At 37.9% G+C, this 16,653-nt stretch overlaps 1 protein-coding gene across 1 annotated transcript in view; it reads left to right on the top strand.

Moving 5' to 3' along the window:
* The first annotated feature begins 15,862 nt into the window (after positions 1-15,862).
* The window catches only part of PLD5 (phospholipase D family member 5), a 116,581-nt gene continuing 115,790 nt past the window's right edge, over positions 15,863-16,653 (top strand). The window contains exon 1 of the mRNA XM_026082128.1: positions 15,863-16,008. Coding sequence (XP_025937913.1) covers positions 15,959-16,008 — 50 coding nt within the window. The 5' untranslated portion in view covers positions 15,863-15,958. The remainder of the gene's footprint in view (positions 16,009-16,653) is intronic.

The raw sequence follows: 16,653 nt of genomic DNA on the forward strand, positions 1-16,653 counted from the left end.
AATTTCTTCTTTCTCACAGAATTGCTGAAGATCTTCGTTTGAGTCAAGAAAATCGCCTGGATACTTTTTCCGCTTTCTGCTGGAAGAATTGCAGTTGTCTAGCAGAGAACAGAGCGTTGGAGATTTCCCTCATTGATTGTTTGAGCCGGAAACTTGGGGATGTTTTTTGTCGAAGGGCCCAAATAATCGTTTATGGTCCCTGAGCATTCTTACATAGTAGAGAGTGAAATAAATTTCCATAGTTGCCATCTACAAAGTAATTTGCACAGCCACAAAACATCAGAAAGTGAATGTTTTAATTTCTGCAGATATAACAAATAGATACAGTGTCCTTGGAGCAATCTCTGGATAAGCGCAAGCATATTTATTGAATTTGTAAATGGCTGGGTAACTTCCTTCATTGCAAACTACAGTGACTTAGATAAAGACTGATAATTTTTTCTCCTTGTGTTTAAAAACATAGTTTCTCTGCTTCATCTACACTAATCCAGAAACCTATCTGGAAGTAATAAGGTGAAACTGTTGAGTTTCATAATATTTTTCAAAATATTTCCATTTATTGCAAAACAATTAGTGTGTAGTTGACATAGCTCATTTAGTTTATTTTCCACTATACCTATTATTTTGTTTCTGTGAGGACTAGGGTGAGAGCTATGCAAGAGAGATATATCAGAATGTCTTGTTTTAAAACATTTTTATCTTTACTAAATAACTTGTAGAAGTTGTCAGCCATGGATGAACTAAGATGAAGAAGGGCCAAATTCTGTTTGTTTATATTAGTGCAAATTTTGAAGAAACTGGTTAACTTGGTGAAGGAGTTGCCTTTATGGTTTCTCATTTAATTAGTTCACTTTTTCTCAGCAAAAGCTTAGCAGCTGAGCACAGAGCTAATCTTCAGAAACAAATCCATCTTTGCAGTCCTAGCAGATGAAGTGAAATGTCTTGCCCTTTGGTGTGTCCCCTAGAGGAGCATAATCGTCATAAAAAGGACAAAATCTAGAACTGTTTGATGTTGTGGAAGGGGCTTTTAAGATTGGCACAGAAGAAGAGGACACAGAAAATTGTAAATCTGTCAAAAAGTCGTAGCGACAACGCAAAATCAAAATGTCATCTCTCCTTGTTAATAGGGTAATATGTGAATGTAATAGGGTAATATGTGAATATTTAATAAGGCACCAGATGCTTTGAATCATCTGCTAAATTTCAATCGATGCTTTTGTGTTCAAAATATAGATCAAACTGATGACTTTACGCCATACATAAAGAAACACTATCTATATGTCATATATTTAGCGTAATCTCAAAATGAGATCAGGAGGCTGTTCTGATAGAGCTCCTTGTCACACTGGAGAAGGGCTTGAGCTGCGAGGTTTCCACCTGGCTGTATATTTTGAGCATGCCAAAATGAATGCGGTAACTGCAGTTTTGTCATTGGCAATATCTGATTTTGGGCTCAGGGAAGTGAATCAGCTTTGGCTTTGGCCCATATCTAATTATGTCTTTAAATCCCTAGGGAACTGGAGTTTTCATAGCCAGACAGAATGAACTAAAGCAAAGGCAAAGGTTTTAAATATTGAAGTACATATTGTCCCTGGAAAAGGCTATGTTGAACAAGTGACTTTTATGTGATTATAGCCTGCATTTTAATGCCCCCTGAAACAGAAAGGTTATAGTTTTATGATTTGAAAGGAATTTATCATATTTATATTCAAAGTGGATTTTCGGCTTTTTGAAGATTGAGTTAAGTCTTGCTCCATTAAAAATCTGTGGCAAAACTGCTGTTATCCACAGTGATTGGTTCAAAGCCAATAGCAAATTCAATACAAAAAGGGGGTGAGGGGGGTCAGGGTGAAATGCAGGAGCAGGTGAGAAGTTTGCTAGTATAAAAACGGGGAACGTGAGAAATGGATTAGAAGATCATGGCTGGTATAGTGACTTAAATCTGTACTGGGAGTGTGCTAGCATTAGTTTATCTCATCAGGACTGGTGGATCTTTAGTAGATAAGCACATCATGTCAGAGAAACCCTTTCACTAGTAACTGCTTACTAAGCCATAACAAGTGTGGTTCATTTGATAAGCACATTGCAAAGCATTTAACATTTTTAGTGATATAGCATCTCAGTATGTTTGTAGACATTTATGTCTATAATGCATGTGTATGCATGTATTTAACTCAAAGGTGCTACGAAATACTGTCCTTTGCCACCTATTCTGAAGATCCCTGTTGTACATTTTTAGAGTTAGGTTTGAGAGGGATCTGGCATTAGAGTTCTGTGCATCTTCTTCCACATTTGCCTGCTATAGAAAAAGTACATTTGTCCCACTGATCATTAAACTCTATCTGTGAAATGATTTCTTAGTAGAAAGTGGTAAAGTAGAAAGTTGTCTGGACAGCACTGATGCTCTGCAGAATTATGGTGGATGGTCTGCAGCTGACTCACTGAAATGTATTAAGTATTTCTGTTTATTTCATATTTATTGCATTTGCAATTTGATGGCAAATATGTGTGGTTTTCTATTACAGCTCTTGAAACCTGGCAGTGTTTTAGTGACCCAAAAAGTTTGGGAGCTGATACTTTATGCTTTTGAAATAAGGTGCCGTTTGCCCAGAAATAAGCTTTATAGAACATATGTGTATATATGTGTATATTTCTTATAAATGCCAGCAAAAAAACCTATTGATTTGCTTGGCTGGCATTAATTCAGTGTGTCCATCAAGAAAAGAAAGCTTTCTTGCAGCTTGTGGAGCAATGCTTTCTTTAGGTTTTTTTTTTTTTTTCGTAGAAATCACTTGAGAGAGTAGTATGAGAATAAATAGCTGATTCTTAAAGTTAAAACCTATGTGGAAATGAAAATGGAGTATTAACCAGCTGATAATATGAGCACATACCCAGCCCCTCATATACCTTCTACCATAGTTCTGTCTTGTTCTGATATTGTACACTATCTTTCTCTGAAGGACAGAATCAAAATACTTAGTTTTGAATGTGCTCTGGAAGAAGCACCTATATAGTGTATATATATACACCACAGGACATTTTAGTAGTTCTCTTTATAAATGGCTAGAGTTTGTTGTTCATGAGTTGTAGTCTATCCATATGCATTGCTTAAAATCTTCCTGGTTAAAAGGTTATGTATTTAGAAACAAAATGCGTACTTAATTTTATTTAAATTTTCTTTATTGTTTTACCAGAATACACAATAAACACTGTATTTGTCTTTATTCTTGTGATGCAYGTTGCAGCCTTCAGCAGTGCATATAAATACTATTTAGAGTCTGAGTTTATATTCGTAAGTGTGCTTCCGATGTGCTTTACAGTTATTGCTTTCAGGAAAAAACTTAAAGCACCAATTAATATAATATGGTCTACATACCTCAAATTACTTCCAAAATGCCGGCAATTTTTTTACCAGTCCTACTTGCTGAGAAAGGAACAAAATTCTGTATTCTGAGACCTCTGGAACTTTTTTTTAATATGAAAATTTCTGACAACATGGCAGGTGAACTTTAGGCATCTGTGTGTTCTTATAAACTTAACAAATGGCTACTTTTTTTGAGAGGCAGAGCTTCTAATAGAATATTATTATCCAGAATTAGGACTTTATTTTTAGATTGGTAATGAGATTTACATCCTGAGCCTGGGATTTTCCAGATGAATCTTTCTATCTATCTGGAACCTTTTGCTGTAATAGGGTTTTGCTGTTTAACTGAACTAAAGCTACAGTTTATTTTGCAGTTTTGAAAGGACTTTTATAGTATTGTGAACAGAAACCTGTGCCAGAACAATTTTATTCAGTTGGTAGTCTGCTCTAAGAGTCTTATATTCCAAATAGTTTGGTTTCCTTTCCTCCCAAAAGAGTATTCTTTTACTGTGACTATACTGTCAAAAAAAAGCCTCGGAAAAATATTTGGACTTTACAGTAGAATGAATGATGATGATGTTTAGTGACATTCGTTGGCATGTAGTTGCGTCTTCCTGTAACTTTCTCAGAAACATCGTCATTTCTATCACTGAGGTGCAATACATCTCCTCTCCTTTCAGGAACATGGGAACATCAGTGAGGACTGGATGCCTCCCCCATGTCAAATTGCTATTTTGCAGGATTCGGCATTTTGTATTCAAGGTCTGTCTTCATCTCTTTTTACAGTTTTTTGCCTGTGTCTGGATTCTCTACTACAGAACTGAGAATAAGAAAACAGAACTTCACAGTAGCTTCATTCCATGTTTTGGTTTATACAATGATTAAAAAGTCCAAACTGGCAATGATTAAAAAATCTGTAGTGATTAACGACTGATTTTAAAACAATCATAATGCAGGAGACAAACTCAGAGAGGTCAGGACACTTAATGATATTGATGGGAGCAGCCATACACCTGTACAGTTTTCCTCCATAGTAGTCATAGTCATCTGATACCATATTTAATCTTTAAGACTGTTGTCCTCTCAAACTGAGAATTTTTTGGTCAAGATTGTGTGTGCATGTGTGTAAATAGTATATTCATGTGCGTGCATCTGTCTCCTTCCTAATAACTTTTAAATCCGTTGGTTGACTTAATAAAAAGGTGGTGGTCTCCAACAGATTTTAAACTCCTATAGGTGCTGTGAAAAATTGATAATGAGTTGGAGAAAGTAGTGGTCCAACTGAGAGGATAGTTGCAGTACAGACTCCATCTTACTCAGTGCTGGAGTATCCACGCTGAAATGTTTTATGTGACAGGGCTCTGTTTTATCTGAATTTTAAATGTCTTAGGCACAAAAAACAATCAAAGACAAGATAGAAAGTATAGGAAGCCAAATTGATTTTTTAATATATATTCAGTCAGTTATGATGTTGACAGATTATCCTTACACGTAAGGTGGTGGAAATTATGATCTAGAAAAGGTAGAATATTTCTGATATATGAATAGAGTAAGAAAAACAAAGCAAGTATTTTGATTAGATAATAGACCAATAGGAAATGAGCCCAAGTCACTAGAATAATACTATAAGGACATTATTAGACTAAGGGAAGAGCAGGACAAAAGTCTTTTCTACAAAGGCGATGTATGAGAAAAGCAAGGCAGAGAAACGAAACCTGGCAAAAGTCTGTAAATCGGGACACCTTTGTACCCTGGCAAAGCAGAGGGATTCTGATCTTCTGAGTGTGGTGCAAAGGCAGTGCGGGAAAGACTTAGAGGGGAACATTTTCACTGATGAAAGAAGTAGCAGGTGATTCCAGAGCGAGTTGAAAAGTTAGGCAGAGGCGAGTAGTTTTGCATTCTGCTAGTGCAGAAACGTGCTTGTAGCACTCTCGAGAAACCTAATCCCTTTGACTCTACAGAAGCTGGAAGTTGGTGGTGCTGTTTCCTGTCCTTCCCTCCGAATGCCTGTTATCTTCCAGTGGTTTTGAACCCTGGTATCCCTTCTGCGGGCTCCTCTGCACTGTGGGAAGAGAGAAACAGGTAAAATGGCAGAATGAGGAATACAGTGGTGACTTGCTAGAGGGAGAGCAGCAACAGTGATGAATATTTTGCTGTTAAGTGGAGAAGGGAAGGAGGAGAGGGCAATCGTAGCTGGCACAGTGAAAGAAGAGGACAGCCGTGAATAATTTACTTTGGGCAAATTGCTTGGTTCTCTTCTATTTTTCTCCTGCTAGCAAATTCACACTCATTGTAAATAGCCTACTCTCGAATCTTCTTTTTGCTGTGATTTGGGGAAGGCTTTCTGACTGGATGTTTCTGAACCGATAAGAGTCGTTATTAACAACTAACAATAATTACTAAGCTAGAATCAGACATTCCAGTTAGTGAAAACTTTGAAAAAGTAATAAATTCTTCCTTATTTAAATTGTTCCTGCTTTGCCAGGAGGTGCTTTCATTTGGGAAGGAAAAGAACAAACAAACAAACAAAAAATCACCTAAAATTACTGGGCTATTGCTTCTCGCAGTTGGGAGAGAAGTGGAGTGGATCAGAGGCCCTGTCCCCCCTACAGAGGGTGACTGCTTTGGGGAGCAGCTGTGGGAGGGGGTACTCCCAACTTGCCTTTTTTCATGTGGGGGCTTTGCATGCAGAGTAGGGGATGGTGCTGCTGTCGGTGACATCCCACTTTTCCGTCTTCCTATCACCATGAAAAGATTTAGCTGGAATCACAGAAAGGGTCAGCTGAATGGGCAAGGCAGGAAATGCCAAGGAGGAGACTTTTGTCTCTGGTTCCTTTTCTGCAGAAATTTCGAGATCTTGGCTTAGAGAATTCCCTAAAAGCATTAGGTAGGCAAGGAATGATCTGGGCCAAATATCTGTTTCCTACTCTCCAAAGTCAGTTTTACCTGTAGGAGCCTATTTTTTAATATATAATTTTTAGTTCCTGGAAGCCTAAATCAGTACAGTAGTCCCATCTTTGACTCGTTATGTTACATATTTTCCAGCCAGTAAAGGAATTATCCATGAAGTAGAATTACTTAGGATATAAAAATTACAAATACTGTCATTTAATTTAAATAGAGACTTTTACAGCATAAAAAACATGGTAGCTAAATTACCTTTCAAGTCTGTCATAAGAAAGAAAGCATGGATCAGATACACATAATCACTATAATTATCTGGTTTACCTTTATCTCTCTGATTAGCTATGGATCATAAGCCCCTCTTTATTTTCCTTTATCTCTCTTTAAAGTAGAATATAATTCCTATTGTGAATGTCACATTGGTTGTGTTCTCTGTGACAATGGAATTAACTTGCTTGGCCGAGTAGCAAATCTATTATTTCAACACGTACTTACAGTGTAGTTAGAAATTCAGAATGAGCTAAAAATAAATGCTTCCCATATGAGATTATTTCATTTCATGAACTTGTGTCGGTTTATAATAGTGTTAATAAAACTTTTTCCCTGTGTGTGTCTCATCAGAGTGAGTGAAAGCAAATTCTCTCTCTCTCTCTCTCTCTCTCTCTCTAACTCGTTTGAACTCTTCTGATTTTGTTTTTGACACGTGCCAGGCAAACTGGCAATTTACAAGTCAGCTAATTTTAAACCAAGTTAAATGTAGCTCCAGGTTCAGTTGCACCACCTGCCTTTGATTGTAAAATATGATTGCTTTACCTTGACTTAATATGTTGCTGCTGTAACTAATGACGCATGCACTCTTAGCCTGCCCCAATTGCAGGGTGAAATGCTTTTGCTAAATTCTTGGTGGAGAAAGTTTAAGGCAATGTACTTTGCATTGTTAATTAGACTGGCTAAGAAAAAGCTCACATCAAGGTAGGGTGGCAAGTATGCTATGCTGCGGTACTGCACTTCAGCTCAAATTTGTCAATGAACCTTCAGCCTCCTTTATGTGCTTGTCGCCACAGTTTCTTATTTTAAATCTCTTTTACTTGTCTCTTTTTGAAAAAATCTTACAAAAACAGTGAAAGACTGGAAATGAAGATGCTTGAGCTGACTAAACATATGATCATTTCATGTTCCAAAAATGACATATGCAAGCACTGCGAAAAAAAATTCTTGGTTACTTCTAGATTTCATTTAGTGTAGTTTAAAACCTTATTAGCAGAAATACCAGATAAAACACTTCTCTGACAGAAATGTGATTTTTGTTGCTGATGCTGTTCTGTTAGCAAGTTTTAGGTTACTTAACTATGTAATTAGTATTTATTTTTCACGGTTACTAAAGTACCAAAATAAACTATAGTTCCTTTTAAATGTAGCAGACACTTTATCATTTGTAAATGAAAGATAGCAGGTGTAAAATCAGTGTATGTATCTGCATATAGTCTTCACATACAAACATACCTAACTTAATCTAAGCTACTAGCAATTTTTTCTTGTGATTTAGGAACAGATTCATGCTGGCTTTTAAAGGTCATTATTATATATACATTGTCTGTGCGTGCGTGTGTGCCTGTATATATACATATATATATAGCTACAGATATTTGTATGGAGAGGGAAGTTATATATATAATAACTGACCTGGAACAGGATCTACATTGCAAAGTCTGTCTGATTTCAGGGGACATGGCACAGATATGGATAAAATCCATAAAGACATTTAGGTGCTTTTTGGATGCCACGTGTGTATAGATTGGCCTGTCATGGACCTACTCAATCTCTTTCTTATCCTGACATTGTTAGGGTTCCTGTATTTTACCCTGAAAGGTCCTTTGCATGTAAAAGTGCATTTAATGTGTGCAAACAAAGTAGCTGTCCCAAGTCTTGCCGATCCTCTCTGTCAGGCAGTCTTGAATTCTCTGATGTTGTAATGCTAAATATCATAATACCAGCACCCTCAGTACTCCCCTGTATGTCCCTTAATGCTTCTTGTCCTGGATTCAGGGTTTGCAATTGCTCTGAATTACCAGCAAGAATTTTAGGGTCCCAGAGGGGTGAAGAGCACTCTCCGCACCTTGATTTCTGTAGGGAGCTGAGGGATTTTACTGCCTCCACAGATTGTCCTTAGCCTAGAACATGCATTATTTGCATGACAGTTGATGTTAAAATTTATTTATATGTTTTGCTCCTTTAGGAGCCCTACCTCAGGAGCTAAAGCTGTCTGTAAAGCTTGTTACACTAATCCTGTGTGGTTTGGGGCAGGTTTATGTTGCCAGAGCAATGTCTATTAGGCTGATTTAGAGGAATGGAGTGACTCTGGAGTGGTTACAGCAGGATGGATGCTTTGGTGCTCCAGCCCACTTTGGTGTTCAGAGGTGACCAAATTAAAATAAAACCTGAAATAAGCAAATATCTGTTATGCATGTGTTAAATGCACAGCTCCAAATAATTACTGAGGTGATTATTTCAAACGTGGGACCTTTTTCCTTTCTTAGTGAAGCATTTAAAATAATTCTAAAATACCTACTGAAAATGTTATGAGCATGTTTCACCTGCAACTTATGAGGGAAGTCTAATGTTCCCCTTTATACATTAAAAGTGTTCCATTTCACTTTAGACTAAAAATGATTAATCTTTAGATTTAAAATATAGACCATACCATGAGCTGTTCATTTCAGAAGAGATTTAAGAAAGTCACGGGTCAGGGGCTGTAGGAAGAACAGGATTATGATAAATGGGGAAGAGATAATACTAGCTTAGAGGGTTTCCTCTGTTGCTCATCAAAACACAAGAATTGCTGGCTGGAGACAGACCCAATGGGGCAGGTTACTGCAGAATCTAGTTGAGAGTTCTGGGGAAAAAAAGCTCTGATTTGTAGAAACTCCGATATTTCAGGCAAACTTTCCATTGAAAGCCATCAACATCAAATTTAAACTAGGTGCATAGAGAAGTAGGGCTACTGTGGAGCTTTCTGCCTGCTAGATCTGCTGTGCCCTGGGAATGCCGAGCGTTTCCTGCCAGCGGTCAGACAGCCGTGGCCCCTGCTGTTACCTGGGCCCTGCAGGTGCTAGGCCGGTCTCTGCATTATCGGCTAGATCCCCCCAGCCYGCTGTCCTCTGGTGAGCGTAACAACTGGTTTTAAATGGGCAGTTCTGCAATACACTGCATGGCTTGCGCCTTAATTTATTTCTTAATTTTGTTCTTTCTCAACATGCTGCCTGTGGGATCCAGCGCTTGATGGGAAAAATTAGACCTTTAAATGTTTGTATGCTCAGTGATATTTTTGCAGTGTTTCAGCTGATTTCTGAAGAGGGCTGAGTTCAGTTTTTAATTAGTTTTTGTGGACTAAAGTTATATGTAAAAGGTCTTTTATCTGTACATTAAAGATCTAGTATATAAAGTTAAGGACTGTATATGTGTAAGCATTAGGAACACTATTTTTAGCTGCACTGTTCTAGTTCATAGACACTTAAGTGCTAATCTTAATTTTTTACCTTTTTTCTACCATTTTTTCCTGTTTTGATTTGTATCTTTTCAATTTTATATTCATTTAGATTTGTTCTCTCAGTTCTTTTCTTCAGTATTTTGAATTGGTTACTCAGGCCCAATACATTTTTTTTCTTTAGAGGAGACACTGGGTTTGAGTAGCCTGTTATTATGGGCGTAGACACTGACCTTTTTTGGCATTGTCAGACTGCAGTACTGTCTTACGTTATGCTAAAGACTGAGTCAGTATATCATGTTGAGAAGTCAGGACCCGATTTCAGGCTAGTAGTACGTGAACACTTAAATGTATTAAGGCCCTTCTTCCCTTCGCTCATACCGGTTCTAGTCAACAAAAATGTCTCAGAGGTTAGTTGGTCATGTGCTGGAGACCCTGGTTTTTCTTACAGACTCATGTTCTGAATGCTAGTTGCTTTCTGTAATATGGCACTTTGTGTGGAGGAGGTTCAGACAGCCACCCCGTGAAGCCTTGGATGTTTTCCATAGTTTATTATTCTCCTGTTTCTAGTACCCTTGCTGTCAGTGTGTTATATGCCTGGCCAGTTTGATGAAACCTTTGTTCGGTGAGCAGCAGGAGCCAGCGCAGCTGCTTCCCTATGGATGTGAGCTGTGGTCCTGGACCCCCTGCGTCTACCGCCGTGGCAGCGATTTCAGTGCCCTCATCTTCCTCCTGCCTCTTGCCCCCATCTGTGTGAGGCTGCGCAGCGCCGAGCTGTGTGCGTGCTCAAAGGCAAAGCCTTGGACGGCCTTCCCCTTGGGAGAGGCGCAAATTTGGATCGCTCTCAGCCAAGTTTACCTAGAGAGTGAATTGCATAAAATGTCTCAGATAATTAAATTTCTATAGATCTAGCTTTCAAATACAGATTCAAAAGACACTGGAGAGACAGACACTGCTGGGTAGACAGTGCGACTGCATATGCCTTGTTTGTTTAGAAAATATGACTGAAATTAAAGTTTTGGGGTTTTTTTGAGAATTAACTCTTGATCCTCTTTCTGATTGTTAATTGTGGTAACCATGACTGAATATTTACAAGCTGACACTGCTGTTTGGATTAGTTCAGCATTAGTTTTGATTGCTAAGTAGCTCTTTATTTGGGACTCAGATGGGGGAAGGGAAAATTATCAAATAATCTGGAATTGCTATAGCCTATCTTTTCAAATGCTTCTTTGGTCCTTCACAATTTTAAGGACAGTCACTCTCACATCTTCTTGAGGCTTTTTGATCTCTAAGAGGAATCAGGAGCCTAACTCAAGTAGATATCGGTGTGAAATCAAGTGGCAGTAGGGACTGAATTTTAAGAATTTAAGCAAAATAAATTTGTAAGAGAGAGACCTCGAGACTTCAGCTGTTCTATCCCTTCTTCCACAAAACCAGCGCAGGACAAATTTAGTTAGACACATCCAATATAGTAATGGTACATCTACATCTTCTAGCAGTGGTTTAACTTCTTCTTAAAGCTCTCCAATGATAGAGATGCCACAACTCAAGGAATCTGTTCCAGCACTCTCTTTCTTCCTTTTTTTTTTTTTCTTGGAAACTTTTCTAGTGTTGAACTGGAGGGTTTTTTGTGCTGCACTTATCACTACCTGTCATGGATGGGGAGAACAGATTGTTACTTTCTCACTGTCAGCAACCTTTGATGTATTTCAAGGGGTTTTATAGTCTTCTCCCCCATTTTCTTCAGGTTAAACACCACCAACTTTAAAAATCTTTTTTTCTTCTGGAACAAGTGCTTTAGATCTCATCTTGCTGCTGTTGATTTTTTCTGAGCTTTCTGTGATTGTCCAGCCTTGAAAGGTGAATAAGATATATCAACTTGAAATAGAGAGGAAGGATTACTTTTGCCTTGTACGCAATACCATGATGCAGAGGTGTTAGTCTTCACAATAGTGTGACATGCTTGCTTCATGTTCAGATTGTACTCTGCTATAACTTATGGGGGTCTCTGTGTTTAAAAAAAAAAAAAAAAGCAGGCATTTAATACAGGAGCATAGGAAATACTCTACTGGTCTACTGTTCAGACCAGTGGCACATCTAGCCCGGTACTGTGCCTCTAATAGAGGCGATAACGTGTCCCCTGGCATCTGAATTAGAGGGCCCATCCCTATCTGCTTTCTCTAGTATGTGCTTTGGACTTGTTGTCAAAGACTTTGTTCAATCCCTTTTTAAACCTTCTGCTACTATTTGCTTTCACAACCTCCTGTGGCAATGAATTCCAGAAGCTCAATATCCACTGTATAAAAAAGTACTTTTGAAACTTAACTCCTACTGCTTTCAATAAACATCCCCTATTTCTGGTATTGTAAGTCATGGTGAATGACAGTTTTGCCTTCACTTTACCTGCTGTGTTAATGATTTTGTATACCTTGATCATATTCCTTCTCTTCTGCAAACTACTGAGTCCTACCCTTTTTTGGTCTCTCTTCCTAAAGTATCTGCTCCAGCCTCTGAATCATTTTGGTTTTGCTTTTTCCTGTATCTGTGCATCTGATTGCTTCTACCTGCTGATAGCACTTTTCTCTTCTGTAATTGAATTTTAGCCTATTTTTCTCACCCTATTCCCTAAATTGTCAAGATAATTTTGAAATTTTAATCCAGTCTTTCAGTATACTTTCAATCTGTCCTGATCTTGCTTTGACTGAAAACTTAATAAGCATCTTCCATTTCTATTCCATAAGTTAGATTGCTAATGAAGACATAGAGCAAAAACAGATAAACAGCAGAATCCTCTGCCTCTCTTCTAAAACATCCTCCCAATTTTTCAATAAGCATGGTATTCCAACCAGTTTTACACCACTCCTATGATAATCTGGACTAAGTTTCCCTAGCTTGCTTATAATAAAAGTTTACTGAGGATCAAAATATATGTTATTCTCAGCTTTTCTGGCAGGATAGCATGACTCGTGATTAAGAAAAATGGAAATTAGAATTGATTGACATGACTTGTTCTTAACAAAATTGCATATCTTCCAGGTGCTTACATGTAATAACTTCATTATTTGTTCAAGTATTTTCTAGAGATTGAAGTTGAAATAACTAGTTTGTTATTTCCAGCCTCCTATTCCCCTGCTCAGGTTTTTCTTTTTTAAATACAGATACCATTTTTGCTCTTTCCAGCCTTCTGATACTTTACTCATGCATTTTCAGAGATAAGTGCTAAAATTTCTCGATTTGCTTCAGCCAGTATCTTAAATGCCCAGCCAATTTGAAAATATCTAACTTACCTTAGCACTCTTGGAACAGTTCCTTCCTATTTTTGTTTAATAAGAACTTCAGTGTTGATTGGTATTAATCTCACTAGATGGGAGATTTAAGTGAAAATGCTCTGTTCTCCATTTTCAACAAGTATGGGAAGGAGAAAGATTATATTGCAGCAGTAGAGACTTTAAATTAGACAGCAATAAGGTACTAACACATGGAACAAGTTACCTGAAGAGACTGTAGTATCTCTTTCAACTGGAGTTTATTAAGGACAGGTTAGACAAACATCTGTTAGGAATTGTGTATGTATAAATTAATCATGTATATGAATAGAGGGATTGACTACATAAGCTTCAGAGGTCCCTCCCAACCCTGTATTCAGTAATTAAGTGTTGAAGACTGAAAGCTCGAACACCAGGTTCTTTAGGCATTTCCTGAAGGAAGCAGGAGGATGGGTCTGATACCCTTGCAGGGGTATCTTTGCACCACTCATGGTGAGCAGCAGTCGTGAGAATAAACGGCAGAGCTTGGCGAGCTGTAAACACTCAGAACTGAATGAGTAAGGATGTAAACTTTATACAAATACATACTACAATCCTGAAGTCAAGAAGCCTTTAATTCCCATTCCACCTAAGTTCAAGGAATATATTCAAGTTGGATTAGCAGGATCCATGCAGGAATTTTTTGGCCTTTCTCTGTTGCATGGAAGGTAGTTGTATTCCCAGAACATGACCACCTGGGAACTTCTACCATAAAATTTCCTCATATTGAAGGAGCTGAGGGCATCAGTTTCAAGTGCTTTTATTTCTTGTTATACCATGTCATTATTGATGTTCTGTGTTTTTTGTATAGCTTTTTGCTTTTGGCCTTTAAGTTTTAAGCTTGGGAAAAGGTTTTGAAGGGCCTTTTATGGTTTGCAATGTGCGTCACAGAGGTCTTGCAGGCTCCTTTTAACAAAACGTCGGTTGCTGCCTCGGCCTTTGCTGGGCTGGCCTCAATGACTGACCCCATTCGGGCTGCTCCGGGGACCCTGCGAGTATCGGCTCGCCCGCCGGGAAGGAACRATGTGCTCTGTGCCTGGAGGAAGCTGCAGCACGCACTTTCTGCAAATACGCCTGCAGGACCATAACAAACTATATGAAATGAAGGTCATCTTCGAGGATCACCTGTCCTGATGATGGAATGGCAGAAAGCAGTGTCCCAGACCTGAATACCTCTTTGTCTTTGAGATTTCTTAGTTTTTCTTGCCAGTGGCATGACGCAATATTGTAACGTTTTGCTATTAATTCCCACTGCGCATATGACTGCAACCTTGGCTCTGGGCACAAAAATGCAGTCATTTCTAATTCTTGTTCATAGGTTGCCGTTATTGTACCTAGCAGCAGAAAAAATGATCCAAAATATATTCATCTTGGGAGTAGATTCTGTAAATGCTTAAAGAGAATTTTCTTATGCTGCATTCTTGAAAAATTTTAGATAATACATTAGAAAACACAAATTTAAACATATATTTGAAAAGTATAAAATAAATGCATACAGCCTAAGCAGGAGATTGAGTGTTACTGTTAGGTAAAAGGATATGCTTTTCACAAAAGTTCTCCCTGCTTCTCTGAGGAAATTGTTTTCTGTGTTTCAAATACTCATTTTATTTCAGTCTGTGAAAATACCTGATTTGTTCTGAAATTCATAAGCTTGGTTCTTCTCAGATATGCACTAAATTGGAATTGTTGGAGGCTCATTTTAAAAGGAAAGAAATAAGACAGGCCCTTTCTGTGTGCCTGTGGGAAGAGGTTCTTGTTCCTGTGAAACTTATTACCTCTTAAAATGAATGCCAGGGACGCTGCAAATATAATGAAGTTGTTTTTAAGCAGCAACCGCGAGGTGAATGCACTTTCCCATTCCTTTATCAAGGTTTCTTTTTCTGAATGTGAGATTTTATTAACAGCACAATAATGAAAAGTAAGAAAATAATATGGCAATGGAAGTTAGGTTTTTCTTTCCTCTGTATGTTTTTCTGCAAATTTCCTTCAGTAGGAAAATGCGTATTACACCTGTTTGAACATTAGGTTTCAGAATACAATAATCTATCCATTCATGCAGCTCTGTAAATTGTGTGTCAGGAGATTGCCTTTGGAAGGCTTCACGTTTATCTAGAGCCATACAGAATTGCATCTGAGTGAGTACTGCAGGATTTCGTATTACAGAATAAGGAAATGCTATATCATGAGAGTGTTGTCCATCATATTGACCAACAGTGTCCCAATGTTTCCTTGAATCCTGTCATCTGTGATTTTTTTTTTTTCTCCTTATAGTATAAGTACAATGGGGCAAGGGCTGGTCCCAGTTTCTCTGTTGCTGTGACAGTTATAATAATAATAATGTCAGCTACTTTGTGCAGCAACAAGAAAATGACTTTGCTCTTCAGTCTTCTTGCAGTAACATGTTTTATTTCAACTAAGCAAAACAAAACTCTCAAGACTGCTGAGTGCCATCCTAGAGTGTGTATTGTAACTTTGATGCATAATCAGAGAATACATAGTTGATGTGAGAATTATTTTAATACGTAATGCTTTCCTTGTGGTACAGATGAAAAGCATTTAAAATTCTGAATATTGTTTATGATATGAATTATTTAGCAATACCTGACAGATTTAAAGTACATCTCAAGGTGGTACCTGAAGGACAGTTTTGAGAATATATTTTCAAGCTGAGGTATGTTTCATGTTGACAGCTGTGGCAGTAAGATACTCAAAGGATTTTAGATCTTATTTAAAAGTTTTAGAGTCTTAGGTCATTGACTGGAATGTGTTCACTCCACTAAAACTTTTTAAATCTTAATCTCTTTCAGTCCCAGCAAAGATGCATTGTGATCTTTGCACTGGTATGCTGCTTTGCAATTCTGGTTGCACTGATATTTTCGGCAGTGGATATTATGGGAGAAGATGAGGATGGACTCTCAGAAAAGAACTGTCAAAATAACTGTCGGTAAGAGGTAACAAACAAAACTTCTCTTTTGGGGTGGATAAGAACATATACGTATTACATAATGGTATGTGGTAAATAACATAGTCCTGTGGGTGTAGTTGGGAAGAGGAGTAGGTAATAGGGGAAGAAATGTTCTTTTTTTGTTTTGAGGTTCTTGTTTTTGAGGTTGGTTTGACAAAATAAAGCATGCTCTTTTTGAAGTTCTTTGGCTGTATGTTTTGAGAAAGGCCCTTGTGTTAGGAGTTCAGTTATTTTGTAAACCTGGGTCAAAGCCCATTAAATTTCAGTAAATGAGAACTGAAGTGGTTCACTCGGCTCCCAAATCTGCCTTATCTTTCTTTCATCAAGAACCTTTCTTCTGTCTTGAGGAAGGTCACAGGTCATTTGTGGCTTAAATTGCTGCCTCTTTTACCTAAGTCCTGCTCATCACACCCCACTAATATACACAGTGTCTTGCCTAGGAACTGTGAGAAAAATTAGTGATACTCTCAGAAAGACTGGAGTAGTGGCTGTGTTAAAGTAAGATCTGACTCAAGCACCTGCCATGGTTGTTTATTTCTTTTAACCTTAGATTTAAGTAGGTTTTTCTTTTTTTTTTCAGACCCTGCATTTCAAACTTATGAATTTCATTCTACTGCTCCTGTCAGGTTCC

Source organism: Apteryx rowi, unplaced genomic scaffold (genome assembly GCF_003343035.1).
Source record: "Apteryx rowi isolate R43461 unplaced genomic scaffold, aptRow1 scaffold_568, whole genome shotgun sequence".
In the NCBI taxonomy this organism is placed as follows: domain Eukaryota; kingdom Metazoa; phylum Chordata; class Aves; order Apterygiformes; family Apterygidae; genus Apteryx; species Apteryx rowi.